The sequence below is a fragment of the Micropterus salmoides genome, unplaced genomic scaffold (genome assembly GCF_014851395.1).
Source record: "Micropterus salmoides isolate LMB-PRFRI ecotype aquatic unplaced genomic scaffold, ASM1485139v1 Ms_hic_scaffold_4, whole genome shotgun sequence".
Taxonomy (NCBI): domain Eukaryota; kingdom Metazoa; phylum Chordata; class Actinopteri; order Centrarchiformes; family Centrarchidae; genus Micropterus; species Micropterus salmoides.
Genome location: NW_024043372.1, coordinates 3,851,890 through 3,878,818, shown reverse-complemented (window position 1 = coordinate 3,878,818; position 26,929 = coordinate 3,851,890). Strand labels below are relative to the sequence as shown.

At 39.1% G+C, this 26,929-nt stretch overlaps 2 protein-coding genes and 1 long non-coding RNA gene across 4 annotated transcripts in view; 2 read left to right on the top strand and 1 right to left on the bottom strand.

The window, feature by feature from the left end:
- Window positions 1-11,426, top strand: part of LOC119886069 (butyrophilin-like protein 10) — a 39,254-nt gene extending 27,828 nt beyond the window's left edge. For both annotated transcript variants that reach the window (XM_038696574.1, XM_038696573.1), the window contains exons 2-7: window positions 3,644-3,979; window positions 5,934-5,969; window positions 6,499-6,777; window positions 6,944-7,081; window positions 7,199-7,273; window positions 10,008-11,426. In XM_038696574.1, coding sequence (XP_038552502.1) covers window positions 3,644-3,979; window positions 5,934-5,969; window positions 6,499-6,777; window positions 6,944-7,081; window positions 7,199-7,273; window positions 10,008-10,060 — 917 coding nt within the window. In that variant the 3' untranslated portion in view covers window positions 10,061-11,426. The remainder of the gene's footprint in view (window positions 1-3,643; window positions 3,980-5,933; window positions 5,970-6,498; window positions 6,778-6,943; window positions 7,082-7,198; window positions 7,274-10,007) is intronic.
- Window positions 11,427-13,900: 2,474 nt separating this feature from the next.
- Window positions 13,901-26,929, bottom strand: part of LOC119886749 (dedicator of cytokinesis protein 3-like) — a 214,445-nt gene continuing 201,416 nt past the window's right edge. The window contains exons 45-55 of the mRNA XM_038697686.1: window positions 26,342-26,425; window positions 25,110-25,226; window positions 24,542-24,651; window positions 23,781-23,862; window positions 23,302-23,383; window positions 23,018-23,136; window positions 21,748-21,835; window positions 21,556-21,675; window positions 20,050-20,135; window positions 16,081-19,037; window positions 13,901-14,169 (exon numbers count right to left, since the gene is read on the bottom strand). Of these exons, the coding sequence (XP_038553614.1) occupies window positions 18,348-19,037; window positions 20,050-20,135; window positions 21,556-21,675; window positions 21,748-21,835; window positions 23,018-23,136; window positions 23,302-23,383; window positions 23,781-23,862; window positions 24,542-24,651; window positions 25,110-25,226; window positions 26,342-26,425 (1,578 nt within the window). The 3' untranslated portion in view covers window positions 13,901-14,169; window positions 16,081-18,347. The remainder of the gene's footprint in view (window positions 14,170-16,080; window positions 19,038-20,049; window positions 20,136-21,555; window positions 21,676-21,747; window positions 21,836-23,017; window positions 23,137-23,301; window positions 23,384-23,780; window positions 23,863-24,541; window positions 24,652-25,109; window positions 25,227-26,341; window positions 26,426-26,929) is intronic.
- On the top strand, window positions 23,342-25,001 carry LOC119886760. The gene is made up of 2 exons (XR_005441547.1): window positions 23,342-23,403; window positions 23,769-25,001. It is a non-coding gene; the product is annotated as an uncharacterized LOC119886760 (long non-coding RNA).

Sequence of the window (26,929 nt, the reverse complement as noted above, 5' to 3'; positions counted from 1 at the left end):
AATATTACGTAGGTGAAAAATGGCGGTCCTTGAAATTTGCTTAATGTGAGACTTAAACGACATGTCCTGATCAAAGATAACTCCAAGATTCATCACAGTGGTGCTGGAGGCCAGGGCGATGCCATCAAGGGAAACTATATCTTTAGATAATGCGTCACGGAGGTGCTTAGGCCCCAGAGCAATAACTTCAGTTTTATCTGAGTTTAACATGAGAAAATTTCAGGTCATCCAGGTTTTAACATCCTGAAGGCACATTTGAAGTTTAGCTAACTGATGAGTTTCATCTGGCTTGGTCGATAGATATAACTGAGTATCATCTGCATAACAATGAAAGTTTATGGAATATTTCCTGATAATGTTGCCTAAAGGAAGCATATATAAAGTGAAGAGGATTGGTCCGAGGACAGATCCTTGAGGAACTCCATGACTAACTTTGGCGTGCATGGAGGACTCATCGTTAACATGTACAAACTGAAATCGATCTGATAAATAGGACTTAAACCAGGTTAGAGCGGTTCCTTTAATGCCAATGAAATATTCCAGTCTCTGCAATAGGATCTGATGGTCAATGGTATCAAATGCAGCACTAAGATCTAATAAAACCAGTTCAGAGACAAGTCCTTTGTCTGATGCAATAAGGAGGTCGTTAGTAATTTTCACCAGTGCTGTCTCTGTGCTATGATGAGCTCTAAATCCTGACTGAAAATCCTCAAATAAACTATTGCTCTGTAGAAAGTCACACAGCTGTTTAGCAACTGCTTTCTCCAGAACCTTAGAGAGAAATGGAAGGTTAGACATAGGTCTATAGTTGGCTAAAACATCCGGATGAAGTTTGGGCTTTTTCAGAAGAGGTTTAATTACAGCTACTTTAAAGTACTGTGGTACATAGCCTGTTGATAAAGATAGATTGATCATATCTAGTATAGAGGTGCTGACTAAGGGTAAAACATCTTTAAGCAACCTAGTCGGGATGGGGTCTAAGAGGCAGGTTGATGGTTTAGATGAAGAAATTATTGAAGTTAGTTGGTAAAGATTGAGGGAAGCAAAACAGTCTAAACATGTTTCTGGTTCTACAGCTGTTTCTAAGGTTCCTGAGTTAAGAGATAAGTCGGTGCCAGTTGAGGGCAGGTCTTGGTGAATTTTGTCTCTAATAGCTAGAATTTTATCATTAAAGAAGCTCATGAAGTCGTAACTACTGAGAGCTATATGGGAATACTTGGCTGAATATAGCTGTGACTCTCTGTCAGCCTGGCTACAGTGCTGAAAAGAAACCTGGGGTTGTTCCTATTTTCCTCTATTAATGACGAGTAGTACGCTGCTCTGGCATTACGGAGGGCCTTCCTATAAGTTTTAAGACTATCTTGCCAAATTAAACGAGAATTTTCCAGTTGGGTGGAACGCCAATTCCTCTCAAGTTTCCGTGATATTTGCTTTAATTTGCGAGTTTCAGTATTATACCATGGAGCTAACCGTCTTTGTTTTAGTATTTTCTTTTTTAGAGGGGCTACAGAGTCGAGTGTCATTCGCAGCGAGCCTGCAGCACTATCAACAAGATGATCGATTTGGGAGGGACTGAAACTAGCATAGGAGTCCTCCGTTACTTTGTGACTAGATAATGAATTTAGAGCTGATGGAATCGCATCCTTAAATTTAGCTATAGCACTATCAGACAGACATCTTGTATAGAAATCTTTGCCCAATGGCGAGTAGTTCAGCAATACAAAAGTTCAAAAGTTATCAAACAGTGGTCGGACAAAGAGGGATTCTGTGGGAACACCACTAAATGTTCAATTTCAATACCATACACCAAAACAAGGTCGAGGGTGTGGTTAAAACATTGAGTCGGTTCATGAACACTCTGAGAGAAGCCGATGGAATCTAACAAAGATAAACACAGTACTGAAGCTGTCATTCTCAACGTCCACATGAATATTAAAATCCCCTACAATAATAACTTTATCCGTTTTAAGGACTAAAGTTGACAAAAACTCTGCAAATTCAGATAAGAATTCAGAATACGGGCCAGGTGCTCGGTAATGTAACGGCCAGTAAACTCAGTATCATGGGCTTCATCTGTAAAGAGATCACTGTAGTTACTGAGGTTGGATTTGTCATCAATAACTACTGTATCTAAGGTGGCAGACGCCTTTATCCAAATCGACTTACATCTGAGGAACAACATTGAAGCATCAGGTCAGAGAGATCTACAAGCATCACTAGATGTTAGTAAGAGATATTAAAGCATACGGTGTCACTGGGGTAAATACCTGTGGGAAGCAATAGGAGTTAACAAATGGTGCCGTCAAGACAAGCACATGTTAAGGAGAGAGATGAAGAAGAAGTGCAGGCTGGATGTTAGCGGCTCAGAGGAAGTGTTCTTGAAAGAGGTGACTTTAAGACAACATTTAAATGTGATGTGGATGGAAATCTATGTCCTGATGTAAATGACAAAACATATGTTCATGTTTTGTTTATCACCACTAAGTTACTTTATTTGAACTTGTTTGACTTTTAGCCTTTGTGGAAAAAAGAATCTTTCTTCTAGTATTTGTAGTTCATGAAAAAACATTGTGCCCAAACAAAAGTGCATCCATCCAAAGTTAGTTTGTGTGCGTTTTGTTTTCCCTGTGCTAATAGTGACTGAATAAAAGGGGTTTTGTTTCTTTTCATTAGTTTTTCATTTAGACACATTCTGATTTGTTGTTTGTATGAAGAGTTAAGAGAAAACAACACTTTGCAGTTTTGGTGTTTGTCACCTGTTCTTAAAACCAGGCATTTGTTCTAACAGAGCATCAAAGTAATGAAGAAAACTGTGATCTGAATATGTCTTCATTTCTGCTGTAATCTATTATGATATTTAATAATAGGCAAAATCCAAACGCACAATATCAAACTTGGCTCACACTGAGACCTCAGTCTAAAAACAAACAAAACAACTCTCCAACACTGTCTTTGTGATTCATCAGGGCCTTTTTTCTGACACAGTTTCATTTATTTATTCACACTGTCGATGTCAAAGCACATCTGAACCCATTTAGATGCAGATGTTTAGTCTTTAGAAACATCAAAATCCCGGTCAGATATAATTGTTTTTACGCAAACATGATCTTAAACATGAGCGCTTTTATGATCAATCTGTCATCGATTTATGGACAGAGACTCTCCGGACATCGTTCAGAATAAAATCTACAGGCTGCACTGTCCTGTATTACACTCAATGTGTTTTAACAGCATTTCATTAAACACCAAAGGAGCAAGATTTTTTTATCTGGCATTTATCTAAAACTTTACAGTCAGTTTGAAGCTGGACACATTTCCACTGCAAAAAAAATTAATACTGAGTTTGACTGAACTAATTCTGATCGACTTTTCTGGAACAGAGTTTCCCACCTCAGGCTCAATCAGCTCAGAGTTTGATGAACCTGCTTTCTGAAACAGCCCTACTGTCTAATGTCAGCTTAAATATTCTTAAATGACGCCAACATGAAAAATCTCCATAAATAATGTGCCGACTAACTAACGTGTTTATAAACTGGTGTTTCAGAGTCATTGAGGTGACATGTAAATGTGTTATCTGATGTTCTGTCTGAACCTGATTGATCTCTGTTTGAACAGAATGACTAAAATAATCTTCTTCTTTCAGGGTCGGGTGTCGTCAGAGTGGTTGTGGAAGAAGGACGTGACGCCATTTTACCCTGTTCACTCAGCACCAAGGAGAACGCTGAGGAGAAACTCTTTGACTGGAAGAAAGATGGTCCGAAGGAGATTTTCTTTTATGATGGAGGCATTCATTACAACAACGGCCGTCCAGGTCAAGATCAGCAGTTCAAAGGTCGCGTCTCACATTTTCAAGATGAGCTGAAGTACGGAAACACCTCCATCATCATCAGAAATACGAAGGTGACCGACAGAGGAGACTACACCTGTGAATTTCCACGTCTTCAGCCAAGACAGATATTCCACATTCAGCTTGTTGTTGGTGAGTGTTTTCATTAAAGGGGTGTTATGTAGTTTTCAGCGACCACTAGCGGTGCAGTTTTTAGAGTGCAACCAGGCGTGTGCTCGAACTCAAGAGCGAGCAAACTCCGACACAGAAAGAGCAAAACACCAGGAGACTCTTTCACCTGAGTATCAGTAAAATTACTAAAAATCTAAACTGAACGTTACGAAGCAAACAACAGTAGAGCCGTGCTAAAGTAGCTGGCTGCTCCTGCCTTGCATCAAGGCCGGTATAAACATCTCGTTCAGCCTGACGGGCTACAGCACATAACACTTTTTAAAAATCTTTTTTATCCTTACATGGAGTTTGTGCTGGGAGCCTGTTGTTTTGTGGTGTTAGTGGACTCGTTAGCTGCGTTGTTGTCACTGTGGTTGGAGAGAGGTTCAGGAGCCCGACCCGTGGCTGTTGCAAGCAACAGAGAAAAGAGGCGTGTGCTTCATTTCTAAGTGATGTTAGAGCCCACTGACAAAAAGGCTGAACAAATTTAATGTAGTGATAAATGATTTCATTGAAAAACTACATACAGCTTGAAACAGTTAATCTATATTGTTCGTCCAGATCTCCAGCTGTGTTTTCAGGTTTGTTTTGACTCCAGCTGTTCTTCCTCGTCTGTTCAGTCTTCTGTTTAAACCACCGACAACGAGGAACACCTCGAAAGTACGACTTTAATCACATATCAGCAGTTTAATGTTGACAGCTGAGAATTTAACGGGCGTGTTTTTACTATTTGCAGTAACTTAGCTTGTTTCTTATTTCACCGTTTTAATTATTCTCAACATCAGACTATATCTGTATAAACAGTGTTGTCTAATTTTATATCTCTTCTGAAATTATACCGAAATACCTGGCAGCCCTACTTTGAAGTTATGATGAATCTCAGTTTTAAATTCAACTCTGTGGTAAAGTTTAAGGCCTCAGTAAAGTCAGACACAGTTGAGACATCTGCCCTCTGTAGCTCCTGTACTTTCAGCCTGTGATGCTCTTTGTAACATTTACCTGACGCCCTTTTCTCCTTCTCCCCCTTTTCTTCCTTTACCTCTACTTGTTCTTTTCTTTCCTCATAAGAAACTATAATCAGACATGCAAGTTGTCCTCTTCCTGCTTTACCTCTCCTTGACCTGCCTGATCTTTGTCTCCACATCATGTCAGAACTGAGCCTCTGCTTCTACTGACTGCTCTGCATCTGATCTCAGGTGACTTAACAGCTTCTGTTCAGTGCTCTACTTTAACTACTTTTGAGTTTTCTTCAACAAATTTCAATAAACTCCAATTCATCCTCAGCCAAATGTTTTGTTAATTTTGACAAAAAAAAACCCAACGTGTAATAGAAAAACTAAATGTTGTAATTGAACATTTAGGTTTTTATCTTTATCATGTATTCTAAATCAAAATAAGTGTTTAAGTGTTTTGTTTTCAGTTTAAATAAAATGTTAATTCTGGAATTATTTTGAATAAATTATTAACAAATAAATCAGACAATGCAAAAGCAATTTATTGATATTCCCAAAGTTATGGTCTTATCGCGACACCTAAAGTCCACGGTCTCGTGTCGTGGATCCGAGAAACAGAACCGCGACACACCGTCTCCGCAGACTGTTGAACACAATGCAACTGTGGGTGGCGGCGGCCGGTGGAGGGTGGGCTCGGTAATGGTGTATATTGTGGGCTATTTGTATTAACAGTAGGTAATTTTCCACCTTAGTTTAGTGTTGATTTACTTTAATCTGCTCCTCTGCTCTTCTCCCCACACTCACACACACCTAGTCTGCACCTTGATATGAACCGAACTGTGGATTTGGTATCGTTACACCCCTAATGTTCACAAATGGCTGTTTATTTAAAATTACTAGTCTAATAACACATGACTAGTTCATAACATCACCCTGCACTGTGCAGTAATTAATGTTCTAATTCTGTTAATATTCTCTTTCAGATCTCACCTTCAGAAACCGTTTAAACGAAATCACAGGTGCGTCACTGATCTGTACATGTGTGCTACAACTCTCTGGGCCTCAGTATCATTAAAACGTTTGACGCAGGACCTTCATGTTGACTAACCATCACAGCAGGTTCTGCACATTTGGATGTTACTGATCTCTACATCTGCTTTGTTTATTGGCTGCTTTTGAGACACAAACACACACCTGCTGCTGTTTTCTCAGAGGCACTTGTAGGTAAACTGCCTGTAGCCACCAGCAACACTGTCAGACTGATCAGTGGAAGCTGATGTTGAAGGTGTTGTGTTGGCTTGGTTCATTATGATAAAGGACAATGTCTGCGTTAACGTGTTCTGTCAAACGTCTTGAATGTTACCCAGCTCTAAGGTCACTAAGTTGTAGCACACACGTTGCAGATGTAGAGATCAGTGACGTCAGTCAAGAGTCACTGTTACTTTCTCCTGATCTGTCTTTAAGTTTGAAACCCTGAGATTTATATTTGAATGGAAACTACATTTGTAGTGTTCTGTTTACATGATTTTCTTATTACTGTGTTCACAGGTGCAGCTGCAGAGCCGTCCATCACGATAGTTGATGTCACAGAGTTTGGGGCCCTGCTGCAGTGTGAAGTTAGAGGTGCTTTTCCTAAACCTACAGTAGAGTGGCAGGACAGTGCTGGAAACAAACTTACTGCTGAGGAGCCACAGGTCTCAGAAAGAGAAGGTCACTTCTACATCACCCTCCAAACTACTGTGAAGAAGACCAAAACCAACCACTTCCACTGCGTAGTCCAGCAGGACGACATCGGTCATATAATCAGTAGTAACATCACTTTGCCAGGTGAGATTCATTTTAGTGGTTTTCTCTGAAAATAGTTTTACATGTTCATAGATTTTAGCAGCATGGCCGCCTCAGTAGTAGTTCTGTGTAGGTAATAACCAGCGTGCTGTACATGAGATACAGTTTACATTCTGAGTGTGACTCTAGGTTTTGTTGTGTGTTTCAGAGAAACTGTTTGAGGACACGTACAGCAGAGGAGTTGTCGCAGGATTGTTTGGTGGAATTTTTTTGGGAGCTGTAATTCTTGCTGCAGTTCAAGGTTTGCTAGTAGCTACAAAGATCATCACAGTACGCTGTAATAAAGGTGAGTTTATATAATGGATTCTATCAACATAACAGATACAGAAACCATCTCATGTCACAATGTTCTTTCTTCAATGTTCTTTTTTATTAAATTGATCGTTTTGCTTTTATTTGACAGGAGCAGCTGATGAGAAACAGAAAAACAGGAAGAAAAACAAAAGAGGGGAGGAATCAAACCTGCAGGCTCCACCAGGTGAGTTACCGGGCGCCCCTTACGTTTGGTATTTACATAAAAAAAAAAAAAAAAATCCACTAAGCTTCATTTATTTATTTATGAGGCCTCTGGTTCACATTGTGATTATATTTTTTAACAAAGCAAGCTTTAAATACATAACTGTCCATTAAATGGATGTTTTTGACAGTTTCTTTAAACAGATGTTTGAATATCAAATTCAAATTAGCTTTATTGGCATGAATGTGTAGCAACAATATTACCAAAGCTGCATATAAAGCACATAAGGACAATTAATTTCATTAGATAAGGAAATAAAACAGCAAAAGTTGTGTTTGTGTGTGTTAATACCAAATAAAATAATAACAATAAAAAATATATAATATAGACATTCTGTAAAAATAAATATAAAAAAAAGTAAATAAGTAAAACAATAAGCCTGTGTTAGAAAATTAAAGTAATATATTAAAATAAATAGTGTTATTATAATATACTAAAAGATTTTAATAAAAAAATGGATAAAACTGTAAATTTGTGTATATTAATAGACAATAAAAAAATTAATTATTTCATTTAAATAAAATAAAAAAAATCAGTATCAAATGTGAGATTAAAAACTCAATTACTAAAATATCACACAATCAAAATAATAATTTACAATTATTTATTAGTCTAAGTTTATATCATTCACTTCTTGTTTTTCCATTTTGTCTCTGGAAACATTTGAAAGTAAAAGTCCTGAATATTCTGCCTGTCTGCTGATACTGACCACCATTTAAATGATCTGATTATTTGTAAAAAAAACTGTCTGTGCTTTTATAACCGAATTATTTCCAAGAAACTTCATGTGATTTTGTAGGTGTTACGCTGAAAGTAGCCTATAATATTGTGAAAACATCAACCTATATTACCTCATTAACAGGTTATTGTTCCATTAATGTCGCCATGTTACCAATTATAATCCAAATATTGTTCATGTAACAATTTTATTGTTAGGTACCACATTTTCATCAAAACATAACTAATACTAAAGAACTTTTGCTTTGTTGCAATCTTTAATGTGTTTCCCCATTATTACCCTTTGTTTGTTAACCTTTTTGCCCTGTTACTGTATTTTTTGCCTAAAACCACCCAGATAAATCAGACGCTGGACGATTAATTACAAAGTAACCGAAATTCAATTTAATCAACGTAATTTCCCCTTGTTGGTTATTTCGTTTTTTTTAATCCTATTAATATTTCCCCACAGTTTGTGTTCACGTACTTTCCTCTAAAAAACATACTACAGCATGTGTAGTCATGTGACTTCACCCCATTTAGTTAGTTTTGGTGTCACAATGGTTTTACATTCATGGCACAGTACCAAGCTGTTTTAAACCTCACGTCTCAAGCAGGGAAAACCCTGTTAATGACCTCAGAGTCATTAGAGATAGGATTGTTCATTTTTGGCATTTTTGTCTTAATTTACTGCTTTTTTTTTTTTATGTTTTTGTTGTTTTGTTTTTGTTGATACCAACTAAACCAAATAATAGGCAACATGAGAACCACCTCCCCTCTGTTTAATTACCAAGCATCTCATTAGTACATTAAATTCAAAAGAATCGTCCTCATCAGCTTAAAGGACTAGTTTTTATCCATCATTTGTTTTACTAACCTCAGCTCTTCCATGGTCATAGCGGTCCATTCTTTTCCTGACCAACCAGAAAACAGATATAATTTCAGTAGGATGTTCAGTATGTGTACAGGACGGAGCTGTAACCTGACAACTTCCTGCTCTTACAGCAGCACCTGTCATGTAGACGTCCTTTGATGAATGAGGAGAGGCAGCCAGCAGAGCGTTGAGTGTTACCCTGCTTGCTCAGTGTGCAGGTGAAAATCATTAGTTGCACATTGATATTAATCATAAAATGTTCGTAGCGCCGCTCATTCAACAGCGGCGGTGCACCAAATACAGGGGGGACATTCTTTGTCGTAGCACCACAGAGTCTCCGCCGCTGCACTCCCGACTTCCGTCAACATTACGTATCAGTTAGCAAAAAACGACTTATGACATTCATGAATTACCTTTAATATATTTGATATATTTAATATTAATAGTATTTAATAGAGCATATCGACAGCACAAACCTGGTCAGTGAACTATGAGGACAAACAAAACAAAAGTTCATTAATCGTAATCGAGGTAAAATATTTAATTGTGATTTTAGGTCAAATCTTCCAGCCCTAGATACACCCATTGTTAAAACCAAGCTATTACTTAGTTATCTTTAAAATAAAAATGTTCCCAAGTTATTACCAACCTATAATGTAACGTGCTACCAAGTTTTCTTACTCTGAGGTCAGATTTGTCCTTTCGCCAAAACCTTCTCTGGTTCCAGCTCCAACAATAGTTGCAGGTTGAATGTTATACATGACTTAATCATAATCTATGAACAAAAAGGATGTAAGTACAATTATTTCATTTGTAAGAAACGTGCATTTGTGTGATGAGCAGCAGAGCGGAGTGTGTGAGTTACACCATTTAAAAAGGACATAAACAGGTTTTCCACTGCTGTAAGATTTACTGCCAAGAAGCATTATTACATCAAAGAAACACTCCAAACACAAATGTTCTTACTTTCTGTGTGTAGTTTATATTCTGCAGGTGGAGATCCATAAACTGTCGGCTCTGTGTCTCCCAGCTGTGATTGACTAATCATTTGTGTGTATTATATAAAAGTTGACTTTATGTAATGTCTACTTTTCTTTTCTGCAGGTTCTCGTCCCCAGGAAAACGGTTTTTGTAGAGCTCATTCAGAGGAGGTGTAAAGGTGTGTGTGAATGTACTGAATCATGTAGATTAGTCCAATGCTGTTTTTTTTATACATGCTGTATATACTGTAAATTGTAAATATGTAATCTAACAGATCTTTGAAACGTGTTATGGTCAGTTTTTGGTTACACAGAGGGGTTTTGACCAAATACATTTTACATAAAGCAGCTCAACAATGTTACAATAGCAGCGTTATTCAATTGGACCAGATTTTAAATCCAGGAAATGTACATGGGCCAAACATTTTCAGCTGCCTATTTAAAACCGTTTTGAAACTTTTTGAAATGACATATTAACTAATGGAAATTAATGTTTACAAAATAGAAAATAAAAAGTACTTGCCAGTCCAGTCAGGGTTAAAGGTTTCATTGTTTTTCATCATGACAGACAATCACTAGAGCACTTCTCTAACTTAACTGTACATTTTACAGCAGGGAAAATGTTTTTTAATCGAAATGACCAACATTTCTGCAGGTTATGAGTTCACAATGGCAACTATAAAAGATGATTTGTTTGCAAAGACAGAAGAGAAATGTTATTTATTTGTATTTAATAGGACATAATCCTTTTATATAATGAGCCACATTTATTTATAGATAATCAGTGATTTTACATTTGAATGTAAAAAGCAGATGTACACACAGTAATTCTTCTGTTCAAAATGAGACAGATGTAATTTGTTATTGACTAAATACATAAAACAGTTGGGTTCTCACTGATTTTACAGAATCAGATTTACAGTTGTATACAAAAAAAGGGAAACTGCTATAAAAAGCTAATAATTTTTCACCATTAAAGTTGAGACTTTTTCTCCTGATGAGAAATATAGTCACGTTTTAATCTCGTCTCCTATCATGTATCTGTATGCTGGGCCACACGGAGGTTACTTGCGAAATGCCAATTAAATAGGTCGTATCAACAAAGATGTAAAACGTTTCACAAAGATTTTATTACTGGATTCTGTATGGATTTTTTACTCTTACGTCTCCATTTTATTTCTGAACCTTGTTTGTTGCTTTTGTTTTACTTTGTTGTCAAAATGTGATTATCCACTGGAAAAATATAAATAATAATCTTGATATGCAACTGTTGTTTGTGTACAGCTGTGGTTATAGTACTTGCTTTTAATGTGCTTTTATTTTCTATAGTTCCAAAGCAAAAATCTTTAAAAAGTTTTAAAGTTAAAATCTACTTGGCAGTAAATCAGATTATGAGCTTATTGTTTTGGGTGATGAAGCCTGGCTGTTCTCTTGAAGCAGCCGCTCCATCGTTCTTGTTTTATTTTTGCTTTTTGAGGTCTCATGGACGCTGCTGACTAAGAGAAAGTTAAATGCAATAATACATCTGTGAATTACAGGAGTATCCTACGCTGTCTTCTTCCCTGGTTTCCCCCTGGCGTTGATACTAGTGTTCATTCTGAATAGTAAACCTCAGGCTGTGTGTTAGAGATCAGTAATTCACTTGAAAGATATTTCATTAGTTAAATGGTTTAATTAGGGTTAGGGGGTGACAAATAATCGTGACTAGTCGATTAATCAAATAATTAACAGATTAGTCGACTATGAAAATAATGATTATTTTCAGCCCTATGTGAGTAACATAATTAAAAAACAATCACATGGTAATTGTTAAAGTTACAGTCTGTGAAGCTTGAAGCTCTTGGAAGTTTTGAAACAGTTTCTTAGCAGCTCGACATTTAATAAATAAATCTTGGTTTAAGAATAAAACTAAAAACAGTCAGTCTGAAAGAATCTTCTAGTCATCTGATTCGAAAAAGGGACTGAATTTAAAAAGCAAAGACTTGAGCTTAGTATCACACAGAATGACGTCCGTGTCGGGGTTCCTGAATAATAAGGTGAGGTTTTTATCTGGACTGTGGGTGATCGTCACTTTGTGCTCTCATTGTGTTAATATGTTCACCAGACAGATACGTAGTTATTTAGCAGGAATGCTTTGGACAGACATTGGAAGAAAAAACATTTAGTAAACATTTATTCATTTAGCTGAGGCTTTTATCCAGAGTGACTACAACTGCTCTTTGTGTCAGAGGTCGCACACTAGGTGGAGTCTCTCACACCAAAGGCATGTGTCTTATCCACTGCGCCATCACCACCTACCATTTAAGAGTAAAGGTACTCTGTCAGCAGTAAAATGTCTGCTGTGACTAATATTCGATTGTTGCATCAACATTAGATGCATCTACCACAACTGCTCGAGGTGGAGCCAATTATAACTACTTTATTTTGTCCAGAGGTTCCCAACCTAAGGGTCAGCCTCTTCAAAGTATGCAGGTAAATATGGTGCAAGATGCGAGAGCTTGTAGACTCGATGTGAGCACTTGTAGAACAATGGTCTGTACTTGCATGTTGAAATTTTCAATGCAAAATATTCACACATCCGTGTTCTGAATGTTCTGAGTACAACCTCGCTGTGGCCATGGAGAGGTTGTAATCACAGAGTTGTACTGGAAGTAAGTGTTGCATTACATGTTTGCATTCATGTAAATATCAGTCTACACATTCAGCTCACGTGTGAATATCATATACAAGTTAAAGTTTTAACATACAAGTACAGAGTTTTGTTCTGCAAGTTACATTTACTCATTTGGCAGATGCTTTTATACGAAGCGACTTACATTTGAGGAACAGCATACAAACATCAACAGAGCCTCAAATACAGATCTACAACTTACAATACATACTAGTAAGAGCTCATAGTACATAATCACATCAATGGGGGTAAATACCGAAAGTAATAAGAGTTAACAAAAAAAGTGCAATCAATACAGGGAAAGGGGATAGAAGAAGACCACAGGAAGTGCGAGTTAGGGGTGTTATAAGAGGAAATGTTCGTGGAAGAGATGAGTTTAAGAACTTCTTGAACTAAGAGGGAAGCCCTGCTCTGATGGCGTGTGGTAGCTCGTTCCACTATCGTGGTGTCACAAATGAGAACAGCCGGGAATTTACCTTACCTTAAATATTTTGCTTCATAAGGGGGTCACCAGATAAATCTTAGGGATTGTGAGAAATAATAGAATACACAAATTACTTACTTTAGGAAATGTTAGATAGTTTTACCTCTGTCTGCCTCAAAGTTTAAATTAATTATTTAAATGAACATAAAATGTTTAAAAGAGAAACCAAAGCAGCAGTAAAACTAAATACATTTACTTTAGTATTATATTTATTCAAATTCTGGAGGTACTTTTCTGCATTCCAGGACGCGGAGTCGGAGTTCCTACTTGTAAACTCAGAAATAATGTGTACCCCGACTTCATGAGTAGCAGCTGAATTACATCACAAAATTAGCAGTTTTCAGGGAAGCCCACATTGTGAATGGTAAACCATAAAAGACAAAGTATATTTGTATGTATTCAAATTAAAATACATAATATCATATAGTAAAACCTGTTCTGCAGGTAAAGTCAGTGGTCATGGTATAAGAACTACATTTATCTGTCAGCTGTAGGTTTTGGTTACTTTGCAGATTAAGATTTTAAGAACCTGTAGTGAGAATATAAAAGAACAGACCCTGTTATAAAGTACATGAAACCACCAAACAGGTAATACAATCAGCTGGACCTGTTACAAGATTTTAAATACTGCTTTGATGTATCACTAATAATAAAGTAATACCTGACGGACCATGTTGGCTGCAAAGTGAATACTTTTACTTTAAAGTAAATTCTGCTTACAATACTTTTACTGTAGTGTTTTTACTCTGGTGTTGCCTGTTTTACTTTAGTAAAGGATGTTATTCCAACGCTGTTAAAGACTGCAGCCCGTGTGCCTTCGCAGTTTAACTTTATGTGAAATGAAAGCAGGCCGAGTCGTAGCTGAGTCAATAAAACATTGTTTAATGTTTGTCATTAAATCATGAATCCACAACACAGCAGTTTGTTTAGTGAGTAGGAAAAAAAAAACGTGAGTATTTACATCTACTGTCGTACACGTCACAGTTTATACCCATGCTAACACAATAAAGACTTTTATATACAAGAAATACTTCTGATTAGCATCATAGTACAAAGGAATATCATCGCAGTACTCTGATCTGTCGTTGATGCAAAATACACAAAATAAAGATGAACCTCCCCTCAGCTGCCCTGAAACAGAATAATTAGACAAAAGGAACTTGTGTTGTTTGTTGTTGTAGGTTTAAAAACAGTTTCACATCAGAAAGTACAAGACGATCACATCTACATGTTTACAGGTTTGCCCTTCATGATCTGTATAAATACACTCTCTCCTGTTTATGTACACAGAAATCCACCCGTCTCCTCCGTGCACTGAATCTGCTTTCCCTTCACTTCATCCATCACAGCTTTTAGAAAACACAAAGTGTGTTCAGTGGTTTTAGTGTCACTACATGCTCACTGCTAATCTAACAGGTGAGAGAATTATCTTCAGACTGTGTACAAAGTCAAACTGTGTACTTCAGCACATAAACTCAGTCCCCTACTTTGCTTTTGTCACTTTTAAAAAGTACCAACTTGCTCTAAAGCAAAAACTCAATAATGTAATAAAGTCAAAAAGTGTGAAGAAAAAGTCCAAAGGAACCAAAACTTCAGCTCTTTAAAGAAACAGCAAATAACTCAAACTGGACGTCGAATTAAAGAAAATCTCTGATCATAAGAAGCTTTGCATAGTTTTTTTTTTAATAAACAAAAATGTGGATAATCTTAACAAGTGAAGGTTTGGATAATTGACTGTGGGAACGTGTTAACACATGAGGATTACGAGTGTAACGACAGTCTGCTTAAACGATGCAACAGGCCTGTGCTAAATCCTTCATGAAGGTTTTAATGTTCAGAGGTGTTGAGTCAACTCATTGTGGCTTCAGTTTGTGGTGCTTATACTGACAGGTGTTCCTATTATTTAGTCCACTATGTATAGGTATTTGATTTGTGGACACATGGTGGATTTAATTACGTTTTTTTCCCTCCTTCTGGTGTACAAATATGTAAAATAGACAAGTTTCAAAAATGTCTTTGGCTGTAATTATAATTTTTAGTGTTAGTTAATCATTTTGATTTACTACTGAATTACTATTTGTCAGATGTTTCTGGTTTACATATATTCAAAATAAACACTTAAATATCAACAGAGGGTAGGTTAGCAGAAACTCCTCTGTGTAACAGGCTCAATAAAAAGTGAACATTATAACCTTCGTTAGGGAGGATCTGTTGCAGGACTGTTAAATTAGACCTCACATCACTCTCAAAACCTCAAAGCCAAGTTAACATTTGTCCCATTTCATTTTTAATAGAATTTAAACCAAGTGGTAAATGGCTTCCCTTCACATCACCACACAGAGTGGGTACACTGTGCTCCTGCTCACATGCTTCCAATTATAAATCTGGTAATTAGCAGATGCCAAACTGAATCATATTCACACCTTTAACCCAGAGTTTAAGCTTCCTTTGGTTCCCATAATAACCCAGATATACTGTTAACGGTGATAATTTGGCATTAAGTAGAAGGATGTTGCAACTAGAAGAAAATGTCCCAGGTCCTCAACTCCTGAGGAACCGATGTCTTATAGAGATGACCGAATCCAAAGTCTTACACGATGAGATAAACATAATGTGGAGTTACACCAAACACCATCAGAACCAACAGAACAGAACCAACATGTGATCCAGACGCCAAAACAGTAAAAGTGTTTCTATACAATGCAAGTTAAATTAAGAAAGCCACAAGGTGATGTGACCGAGCTCGAAGCCTCAAACCAACAGCTCCACACGTCTGCAACATTTGAATCCTAACACCCACAGTAATCAACAACCTCAAATAAAAACAGAGCACCTTCTCCATTTCAGTCCAACATGAAACGGAATAGAAAGCTAGTTTGTGTTGAACACTGACGAGGCGAATAAATTCATCTTTAAAACCTCAGGGCCAAACAAACAAGATCTGTATTTAACTCTGAGGCGAAGAGGACAAGCTGTTTACAAATGTTAAATACTGACAAAAACATAGGTGTGAATTCATAGTTAATTTGGAAAACCACTCACCTGCTGCAGAGCTGAAGGAAACTCCAGCAGCAGTAACGCAGCACCCTGCAGAAAACCTTCACAAAGACTCTTCACTCTGTAAACTGCTTGTTTTGCGTCCTGTTCGGGCTGAAATATTAATTTTATTTCACTTGGTGAAGAATCCAGATTAAAGTTCACATTTGTCCTCTGATAGTGTCAATAATGTTCATCAGACCTTTAACTAGTTTGACTTGTTGCAGCAGCATAAACACAGGTGGAACTAATAACATCATAACGATGGCTGCAGTTAATTTAGTGTCCAGGTCGTTAATTTGTCTGCAGTGAAAACCTGTCAATCACACATCAGGTAGTTTTGGACTGAACATTTTACTGTTTGAAACCCAGCGTTTGATGCAGGAAATAAAGAAAGAATAAAGAATATTTAGATCAAATAAAAATACAGCAAAGAAACAAACATGGTCATTATTAAGATCATCAGTAAAGGAAATTTCTAGGAGCTTTCTGCAAAACCACAAATTCAGTACTTTGAGTTTCCTGTTTCTTTAAGAGCCTCTTTTAGACTTTGTGATCCAGGTCTGTGCACAGAAAATCTCCGGTTATTTGTTTTTAGCTGTTCCCTAAAGCTCAGCTAGTCTTCCTGGATTCCAGTGGTTATAGTAAGAACATGATCCGGCATTTCAAACAGCTGTGACAGAAGACGCTAAAGCAGGTGAGCTAACAGCTGTTCACAGTTCACTTATGTTCACTTCAACCAAAAAGCAGAGGAGAGATTACAGGATGACACTATGTACATAATCTAAACAGGTGGCTGAAAGTAAAAAGTTTTATATTTTTAACACAAACAAACAAAATACAAAAAGTAGTACCTTTCACAGTACTTGTACACCAGTATCACCAAGATTAAATCTGGTTCCGCTTCCTAAACTACAAAGTCGTCAGTGCACAGAAGTTCCCCAGAGCTTCCAGTGGTTTACCTTTGTGGATCTCTCCCACAGTCTCTGTTTAAGATGAATGAACATGCATACAAAAGAGTTTCCTCGTTAAAAAATGTACAGTCATTTCTTTCATAAAAAAAAAAAAATGGCAAAAAGCAAAGTAGCAAGTATTTCTTATAGTTAATATTATCTATAAACATCATCCATCTGAAGCCTCAAACACATTTACAGGTTCCTCCCTTGAGTTCCTCCTCAGCTTAAAAAAAAAAAAAAAAAAAAAGTTAAATTGACTTTTTAAACATCGAAAGCTTAAATAAAATTATTTCTTTAACCTCTGAAAATTGTGGGATGCAAACATTTTCAGAGTGTTTGTGCGAGAGGCGTCCTCACATCGTGTATCATCAAGCAGCTACTGGCGGCTCAGGAAGCCGTTCATCTTGCATATTTCTACACAGGTTTCACCTTCAACAAGGATTAAATATAAATTATATTTATATACTTCTATATACTGTATTACATTTATCTACATACTTTGATTTCTGTGTTGGAAAATATAAATACATTTCGGCTGCGTCACGTTTATCTGACGAAGAACATGAAGGGGGAGGATCTCAATAAATCGTTTGTTTGATTCTTGAACTGAAGTTTTGGCTTCAATATTACAATTTCTTTGTCTTTGTCATGCTTTCAATAAGATTTTTACTTTATCTTTATGTAGCATCTAAATAATCCCATAACCCCTAATAACTGTCTCTCCAGTTTTATATTTATAAAAAATATTTGATTAGATTCTCGTGTGTTTTGGTGCTCTGTTGCTTTGTTAAAGTGCAGCTTGTCTAAATATCTCCAGAGCGAAGTAACAACAGGGAATAATCCCTTGTTGTTATTCTATTATTTAACATCTTTAACCTTCTGAATGATAACGTTTGAGTAATGTTATCAATGAAAATGAAACCAATAACTAACATGAGATGGATAATTATCTGTGCAAATTTCAGTACAGGTGCGACTGAATTTAGAAATATGGACTTTTTGGACATTTTCGTGAAACAAAAAGGTGATTAAATAGTTGATTCAAGCAAATAAATCAAGCTTTGTGTGCTCATACAAGGACGTGAAGGTTAAATGCTGAAAGCTAAGGACACGGAGCTGGCGTGCTGAGGGTGAGGAGTGAGAGCGCAGATCAGTTTAACCTTCATCTTTCCAGCTTCTCCTTTTCAGTGATTAGTTGGTTATCAGGACATCTGGGGGGGGGGGGATCTGACAGTTTCTCTCAGTTCGGCGCTTCTTCCTCTCTTCTGAAAAGAGTTTATATTCTGTTCGTTTTAAATCGTGCACGTTTCACCATCGTCACTCACTGATGCCGTGCTCCCACGCCACTTTAGCTTGCTCATCCTTGGTGGCTGCGATTATGGGCTGGGAGATCTTGCGTGGCATGGGCCGGGGTGCAGGAGGAGGGGGTGCGGACTGGGTGTTAAGGGGGTCTTCTTCAGGGATACACCCCTCTCTGAGGTAGGGCTTGGGGGGCAGGGCTGGCGGGGGCTCGTGGAGGTGGTAGAGCGGCGGGTGGTGGGGGAGGTAGTGCGGGTGAAAGTGGTGGTAGTAGTGGTGGTGTTGGGGGTGTGGCAGCCCCTCCTGCTGCTGTGGTTGTTGTGGAGCTCCGGTGGAGGCCGCACCCGGGGCCTGGGGATGGGTTTGGCCGCCTGCCTGGGCCGGGGTGACGCCTCCCGGGGCGGATTGGCTGCGGCAGGGCGGGGGTTTGACTCCGTCCAGGACATCAGGCTCGGAGATGCTGTACCTGACGGGCTGGTAAGGCGAGTCCAGGTCTTCCTGGTCGGTGGTCCAGGTCTGGCTGCTGGGGACAGACTCCAGGGTGTCTGTGCGGCTGGCCGGGGGGTCTGAAGAGGAGGCGGGGCCGCCGAAGTTGCTCTCGCTGAGGGAGGAGACTCCAGAGCTGGCGCTGCCCGACAAGGTGGAGTTACTGCCATCCAGGATGGACTGTGGACTGGTGGGCGAGGCAGGTATAGGGTGCAGCGGAGACTGGGGAGGGGGGGGGGGGCAGAGCGGCAGATAGAGAGTTAACAGGGACAGTCAGTGTGTTCACTGTTAAACAGAGTTATGCAAACATCACGGCTGTTTAATCTCATCATCAGCTGAGTTTTTATTCAACTATTTTTAATGTGATGATCTGAAGATAATATGTTACATTTACCGAAATGATGAAAACAATACTGAAATACGGCAAAATATAATAATCATCATCATCGTCGGCATTCATCCATCAGACATCCAGTCTTTAAAGACTGCATTTAAACTGTGTGCTATTTTTTAAAATCTATTTTTGATTCAGCTTGAGATGGAAACAGCAGCTCCCAAAAGTCACTCCACCAGGTGCGGTATACAGCACAGACAGCTCAAAGACAGGAAAATCTCTCTCTGCACCGTCACAAAAGGACAGGATGAACTGAATAAGTCACATTTTTGTTGTGTTTAGGAATCAAATTGACAACAAAGAGGTTAGAGAAGTACACGAGGAGTAAAAACTAAATAAAAGGGACAGAACATACAGAAAATGAGAGGAAATGCAGAAATGTTTGAATCTTGGCACTCTCTGCTTCTGTTACAGTGACAGCACCTGACATCTCTGATTATCTTCAACTCAAAGTTTTCATTCAAAAAATGGCCTGAGAGGAAAATTTGGAAAAGCACACAGGGACAGATTCATTTCTCTGGATGGCTTGTTGCCTCCTCCAGTCGTAAATGCACTGCAGCATCACAATTTTTGAGTGTTTTTTTTAATCCAAAATGTTGTAGTTTGTGATTTATTTTTAATTTAAAAAGCCCATTTCTTGCACATCATACCAAAGCTGTTCAGAGATGAAAACAGTGAGGTTGTAAACTGTCCTAACTGTGGTACAAACTAAGTGGACACAAAGAAACACAGATAGTTAAGTTCCTCTTGGAGTGCAGACAGACAGACAGACAGACAGACAGTCATCCAGACCGACAGCAGGAGTGAGGAGGAGGACGAGGAAGAGGAGCAGGAGGGTACCTTTCTTAAGGAGCGCGCAGGGAGAGCTGGAGGGAGGTCGCTGACCTGGTGGTGGAAAGCGTCAAAGTGCATCGACAGGTGTTGCCCTACAGGGGGAGACACAGCAGGACTGACTGAGAGAGATGCACACGCACACCTCAGACCGGCGAAGAAGAAGAGGAGGAAGAGGAGGTGGTGAGGGGTGGAAGGTGAGAGAAGAAATGGCCGGGAGGAAGAAGATGATGGACAGAAGGGAAGAGAAAGGGAGAAGTAGAAGAGAGCAAGAGGAGGAGGGAGGAGGTGGAGGAGAGTGTGGGAGGGGAGGTGTTTGAAGGGGATCTTTCAAACAGCCTCTGAAGTCCTTTAAATTCCAGCTTTTATGGGGATTTTCTGGGGAGCTGCTACGCTGGTCAGTGGGTTTTGAATCATTTTCAGAAAGGGTCAGTTCAGCCGAATCAAACTGTGGTGTATCTCGTCATGCACACAGTTTCCTGATTGATTTTATGTGCTGAGGTTTTAAGATCTCAGCATCTGAACATTTCAACCCATCCCCAGTTTGCAGACACTATTTATGATGCTTAAAGCTTAGAAAAATTACATTCCAACAACATGTCTTCAAGCAGTGTATCAGTTCCTCAGGATCAACGTTGGAATATAAAAGATAACTCACCGCTTACTGTCGATTACTAATTATTAGTCTATTCAGAACTTTAGTTTTTGTGGCTGACCAGGTGTTTGGTCGGGAAAGAGCCGCTAGGTTTTCACGTATTGCTCGCACCCTCAGAGGGAGATGTCTGTTCTCGTCTCATAACATCTTTGTTAGCCCGGGCGCTGCGAATATCGGACATCAAATCGAAACATAGGCGCACAAAACAAAACCACACGAAAGCAGCCCACAGTCATGACACAGAGAAAACACCCTGCACGTGTCCAGACCAAGCAAGTCATATGAGTTATTGATAAAAAGATCAATTCAGCTGCAGATATTTCACACTCCAGATGACGGGACACTTTTTAAACTCTCTGTCGTTCACTGCAGCATCGGCATGAGACCCGCCCAAACTCAAACCTTTGCTGTTGTTTATTTCAGGGGAGCTCAGCGCCTCCTGACTCTGTTATTCAAACACTGCTCAGAATAATCCTCAGACTTCAGTGTGAGCAGGTTTCACTGGGAATATTTCTTCAGGAGAAAGTGAGATTCAGAAGACCAAAGTAATTGGAATCAGCCCTGAAGTAAAATGATGTAAGTCAAGGTTCATACCAAAGTACAGGGACAATTCAGACTGGAAAACAAACAAACAACTCACACTAAAACAAAGCAGCATACACACTCCTGCATACAAAGACACTGCAGGGGGGGGGGGGGGGGGGGGCACATACATCAACACATGCACAAACAAAAACACACACACACGCAGTCATAGTCTCAAAACACATTTTAAACACACAAACCAAACAGAAGACGCAGGTGACCCAGAGACAACACTCAGAAATTTAAAATGCACACACTTAGCAGTTGTGTCGTACCATGAGGCAGGTTGCGTGGGGGAACAGGAGGCGCCATGACACTGCCAACATGAGCAGACAGGAAGGGGAGGGCCTCCCTGGTACCACTGTCCAAACTCCAGCTACTGGGAGTGGTCAGGACTGAAGGAAAGGAGAGAGGAGTAAGTGGAGAAAGGATAAATGGAGTGACTTCTGTTCTGTGAGCTCGCCTACCTTTCTCTGCTACAGAGAGGTTGGGGTCGCTGCAGGGTTTACATGGACCGATCACCTGATGGAACAACGCTCGCTGGAAGTTCATTACCTGAAGAGAAAAATGTCAAACATGAGCAGTTACGTTCCTGCTGGCACAGCGAGAGGTGCTATATTTTAAATAAACCACAGGACTCGTGTGGCTTCTGTACTTCCATGCACCTGAATCAGAAAGCTTTACTGTCACTGAACGTAGTTCAACAAAATTTGAGTGCAACTCCCCTCGATGTACAGTCAGTGAAGATAAAAAGACGCAAGATGCATTATTAATAATAAATAATCAACAAAAACATTCACATAAACGGTTAAAAACTGGAATAAGCAGGCATAAAAGGACATCGCACAGTCCACTTACCAAAACAAATATACATTACAGTTAATGTATATATTAATTTCCCGATCTTATTTGACTTTATTTTATCCCTTTTATTTTATTGTATTTTACAAATTTTATATTATACTATTTTCATGCTCTTATCTTTTTTTTTTTTGTATTATTCTTTACACTTGTTAAAGCACTTTGTAACTTGTTTTTGAAAAGTGCTCTACAAATAAGGATTATATTATTAATAATAAACCTGTGACCTCACTGCTGTTTCTCAGAAATCAGACTGTAATGCATCTCGTTTGTGTTTATAGTGACTTGGATCTTTTCTCTAATAGCAAGATGAGCCGTTCAAGTGTAAATGTTTACACTGCTGTTCACTTCTAGTCACTGTGAACAGCAACAAATTTTAATGAACTCAGTAGTATATAACTAGGTCGTACACAAGGACAAATCACACAGACGGTCACCACAGACCGGTGATCGCCAGCTCACCCCATGGAAAAAGAAAGCATGACAATGAACAAATAATACTTATTATACTAATTACTTTTACTAAAGCAAATATAAAGTATGTGTCTGAACAGAGTTGTGCAAGTATTTATTAATCATACTATTTCATTTAATTAATTTTGTTATACAACTAGGACCAGACTGGAACGTTTTCACCATCTGTATGACAGAATATTTCAATGTATTGCATTTTTATTTCTTGCAACAAATAAGAATGTAAGCAGTGGTACTAAATGAAAAGCCGTGTGGGAGCCATAAGATCAGCCTCCCTTCAAAGAGCCGTCACTACCACAGACGACTGTCTAAGCTTCAGATACAAACAAGTACAGGTTCAAAACTTGAAAACTTAAAAGCGTCATTAAGTTAGATCCCGTCCAGCTGGATATATATATATACCTGTCCGTTCTCGGTGATGTTGGTGTACATCGCGCTGCTCGGCCTCTCTCTGTGTGGCGGCAGCAGCATCAGCATTTCTCTGTTGTGTCTGTATTTGTCTGGCAGAGAAGGAGAGCCGACTGCAGGGGGAGACAGGAGACACAGTTTACCAGAGAAAAAGTACTGACGAGTGCATGTGTCTGAAAAGGTATGTGGAACTCAATGGCAAGAAATATTTGTATGTCTCATGTGACTTCCTGATAAAATGTGTTTCCGGGTTGCAGTAATGAATCTGAGCTGCTTACCTCTGATGGTCGAGGGCGCGGAGTTCATCATCTGTGAGGGCGCCGAGTGAGTAGAGCTAAGGCTGGAGGAGGAGGGGCTTGCCTGCAGCGAGAAAGTTGTTGGTAAGTAAAAACAAACTACAATATTTATATGTACATTAACAGCGTAGCAGCATGAGAGCAGTGGATGAATGTAAAACGTGATACCTACAGTTGAGATATAACTTCTTTCCTTTCCTTCAAACTGTTTTCAAATGTACTTATTAGAAAGTAGCCGACAGTATGTCATATACTTTAAACTCTCAGCAAGTCTTAAATTAGAGCTCATTAATCTGTCTTAAATAGTATTTAAAGATGTGTTACTTTTGCACATTTGTTTTCTATTCAACATATCCAGATGTTGGAAGCAGCAGTTGATTTTTCATACATTACATGTTTTCGTACGCACTGTAACATGTGAATTTGATCTCTTTCATTGACCCTGACAGAGAAGCACTGACCTGCATGCGGTAGAAGTCCTCCGGGTGCTCCACCACCATGCCATCAGCCAGAATCAGCAGGCTGCCAACGTTCCCAGTCTCACTGGAGGTGTGAGAGGAGAGAGAGGAGGAGGAGTTGCGCACAGGAGTCAGAACAGCTATGGGACTGGGAGGAGAGAACCAAGGACGGGTGGTGGGAAAGAAGAGGCGAGGGGTAGAAGTAGAGGGGTGGAGGGAGAGGAGAAGGAGGTAAAGTAGGGAGGACAGGAAGGAGTGCAAAGAGGAGAAGGGACGGGGTGGAAGCACAGGGAGGAGCGCGCGAGGAGCCATGCAGAGTACAACCGAAAACAGGAAGAAGGCAAAAAAAACAACCGAAACATGCATGAAGTGATTTGGTGGAAATGAGAGATGCAGGAGTTTGCAGCCAAGGCCATGCAAGAAGCCAGATGTGGTGTGGGGTAATGGGAAAGAAAAGACAGAGAGAGAGAGAGGAAGGAAGAAAAAGGTAGAACTTCAGAAAGCGTGGTGTGTGCGGTCGACTGCAGAAGCTTCACAAATGCAGTGAGGAAATAAGCAAAGATCGTTAATGAGACACTCAGCAGATGAAACCGGGGATCAGATTGTGAAGAGAGAGGACGGTAAGAAGAAGATGTGTGTGATGAGGATGTGACGTCATGTGAGTGTGGACGGATGACGCTCCACAAAGACAAAACAGAACAATCTCAAAGTCTCACTGGAGGATGAAGTGGACGTGAAAACGTGTGTGTATGTGTGCTGCAGACCTGTGGCGGTGCATGAGTTTGAAGCTCTCGGGACTCAGCGGGCTGTGAGAGGCCAGGATCCCTCGGGGAGTGTTGGCTCCTGAACCAGCCTTTTCTAAACCGGGCAGACCCTGCAACGCCACGTAGAAACACTGCTCTGAATATTCACACTGCCCTCGCATATGTGCACGTGTGTTTGAAAGCAAGAGTTCAAAACCAACGAGACTCAGAATTAAAAAAGAAAAGTGCTTGAAGCTGCTGTATGTTGTCGGAGAGCAAAAATATCCCCATTAATTAAATTAGAATGTAAAAAGGTCAAACGTTCACAGTTGAAAGAGTTCAGATTATGAGCAGTGACACACTTATATTAGCTAGAAGCACGATAACATCCTCTTTGGGGAAGCTACTAATTAGCTTTCCTCCATGTGATGATCCATGCTGCCAGCATGCTTACAATAAAATGAACCCTCCTCTTTCTCGACGTCGGTTTAGTTTTTTGTTAATCATATTTTGTGCGTATGTTTTTCTCTCCTGCAGTTTAAAAAGTCTGACACATATTAAACTGAAATGTTGGTGTTTCTGCACTCACATGGCAGAGGCTGCTCCTCATCATCTGGAACTGATCTATCAGCTTCTTGTGCAGGGGACGCATTTCTGGGTGCACCAGCTTCTCGTGCACGGCCAGGCCGACTCCTAGGACGTGGACCTGAGGGAAAATAACAAAACATAATTGGACAAAATGTTTATTCTGCAGAGAGGGTCGCTGTTGCCTCCTTTATAAATCTTTTACAAGTAGATATTCCTGACAGCATTAATCCTACACTTTTTGTTTTCCTGCAGTCGCACCATTAGGCCATTTTTTTGGACAAAATACATTTTAAAATCTAATGGACAGATTTCCATGTACAGTAATTTGCTAAACACTTTCATGCTCCCATAACTGCACTTCCTTTGCTCGTGCAAGATCAATATAAAACATTTTAGCTAAACTGTAAAGACCGTCAGTATGTTGTTTGTTCCATTATAGTTTGTAAAATTATAGTTTCATCTTCTTCAGACCCTTGTTATGTACCTCTCTACAAAGACAAGTCAGACACGGTTAAATACTGTTTCAGCTGCTCCTGCATCAGGATTTAAAGCTGTGTGATCCGCTCTGTGTCTTCAGGTTGGCAGCCGAGTGATTCTAAAAAACTGTTTTGTGCTGATTGTATTTAAGCACTTTTTGTCGTCACCATTACTTTAAACTTTGTTAACTTGTTTGTCACAATACTTTATATCTACTGGACTGATTACTATGACATTGTGTGGTCTTTGATGGTCGCTGTCGTTTGCAGGATTACAGCTCATCTACCTCATGCTGTGAGACGGACGGTGGCGGCATGAGGGGCTGAGGTGGCTCCAGCGTCTGTTTCAGCTCTGTTCTGTTCTCCTCTGTTTAAATCTCCCTGTTTCTCTCTGGACTTCTGTTTCTCCATATATTACAACCATTACAACTCTGAGTCACAGTGTGAGACATCACATGCAATTTTATGGACACAATCATTAAACGTTTTGAATGAACCATATACCTGTTCAGATTTTATAATGTACATACTATATTGCCACTTCTCATATCTATCATCTTTATCATTAACTTCTTATGATCTTTATTCTAATATTTAGTTTATTTGTTTATATTTGCACTCTATCTCACTATAGGGTGACTCTTGGTGATTTTTGGTGACCTCCTGACTTTTTGTCTAAAGCCAGAATCAGTCTTGTAAATGAAAGCAGATGCAGAGCATGTTCACCACGCGGCGCCAACACTGGTTAATGTCTCACCTGCTCCTGCATCAGGTCTTTGAGCTGTGTGATCTTCTCTGTGTCTTCAGGGTGGCTGGTGATGTACTCCTTATCAAAGAAGGCCTGGGGACAAAGAAGAAAATAAACTAATCATTCAGCTTTGTAAAATAACTTTTATTCACAAACGTCATGCATCTTTAATATTGGTGTGAAGCCACTAATGTCGCTAATTCATGTAATTATCATGTTATACAGTTATTATTAGACAGCTTGAACAGCGATGACAGCTGAGCATTAGCTTCAATAGTTCCTATGAATGTGTCTGCACGTGGATTTGGGTTAAAATTACAACTGCTTTTTGGATTATTGCAGCAAAGCAAGCTATTATTATTGCTTTAACATTAATAATTTCACATATTACAGTCATAAAGAACCTTGGTAAGCATTTGACAAGCCTCCCACTATATGTTTAATTATCTACATTAAATAAAAACAACTAAACAACACTCTTGGCAGCAAAATCCTTAAAAGGAGTTCAGTTAGCATGTGCTATTACAGGTTTACATTTTCAGGGTAAAACACCTGCTTCAGAAACGGCTCTGCCTGATGAGCTGAGCTAAATATTTA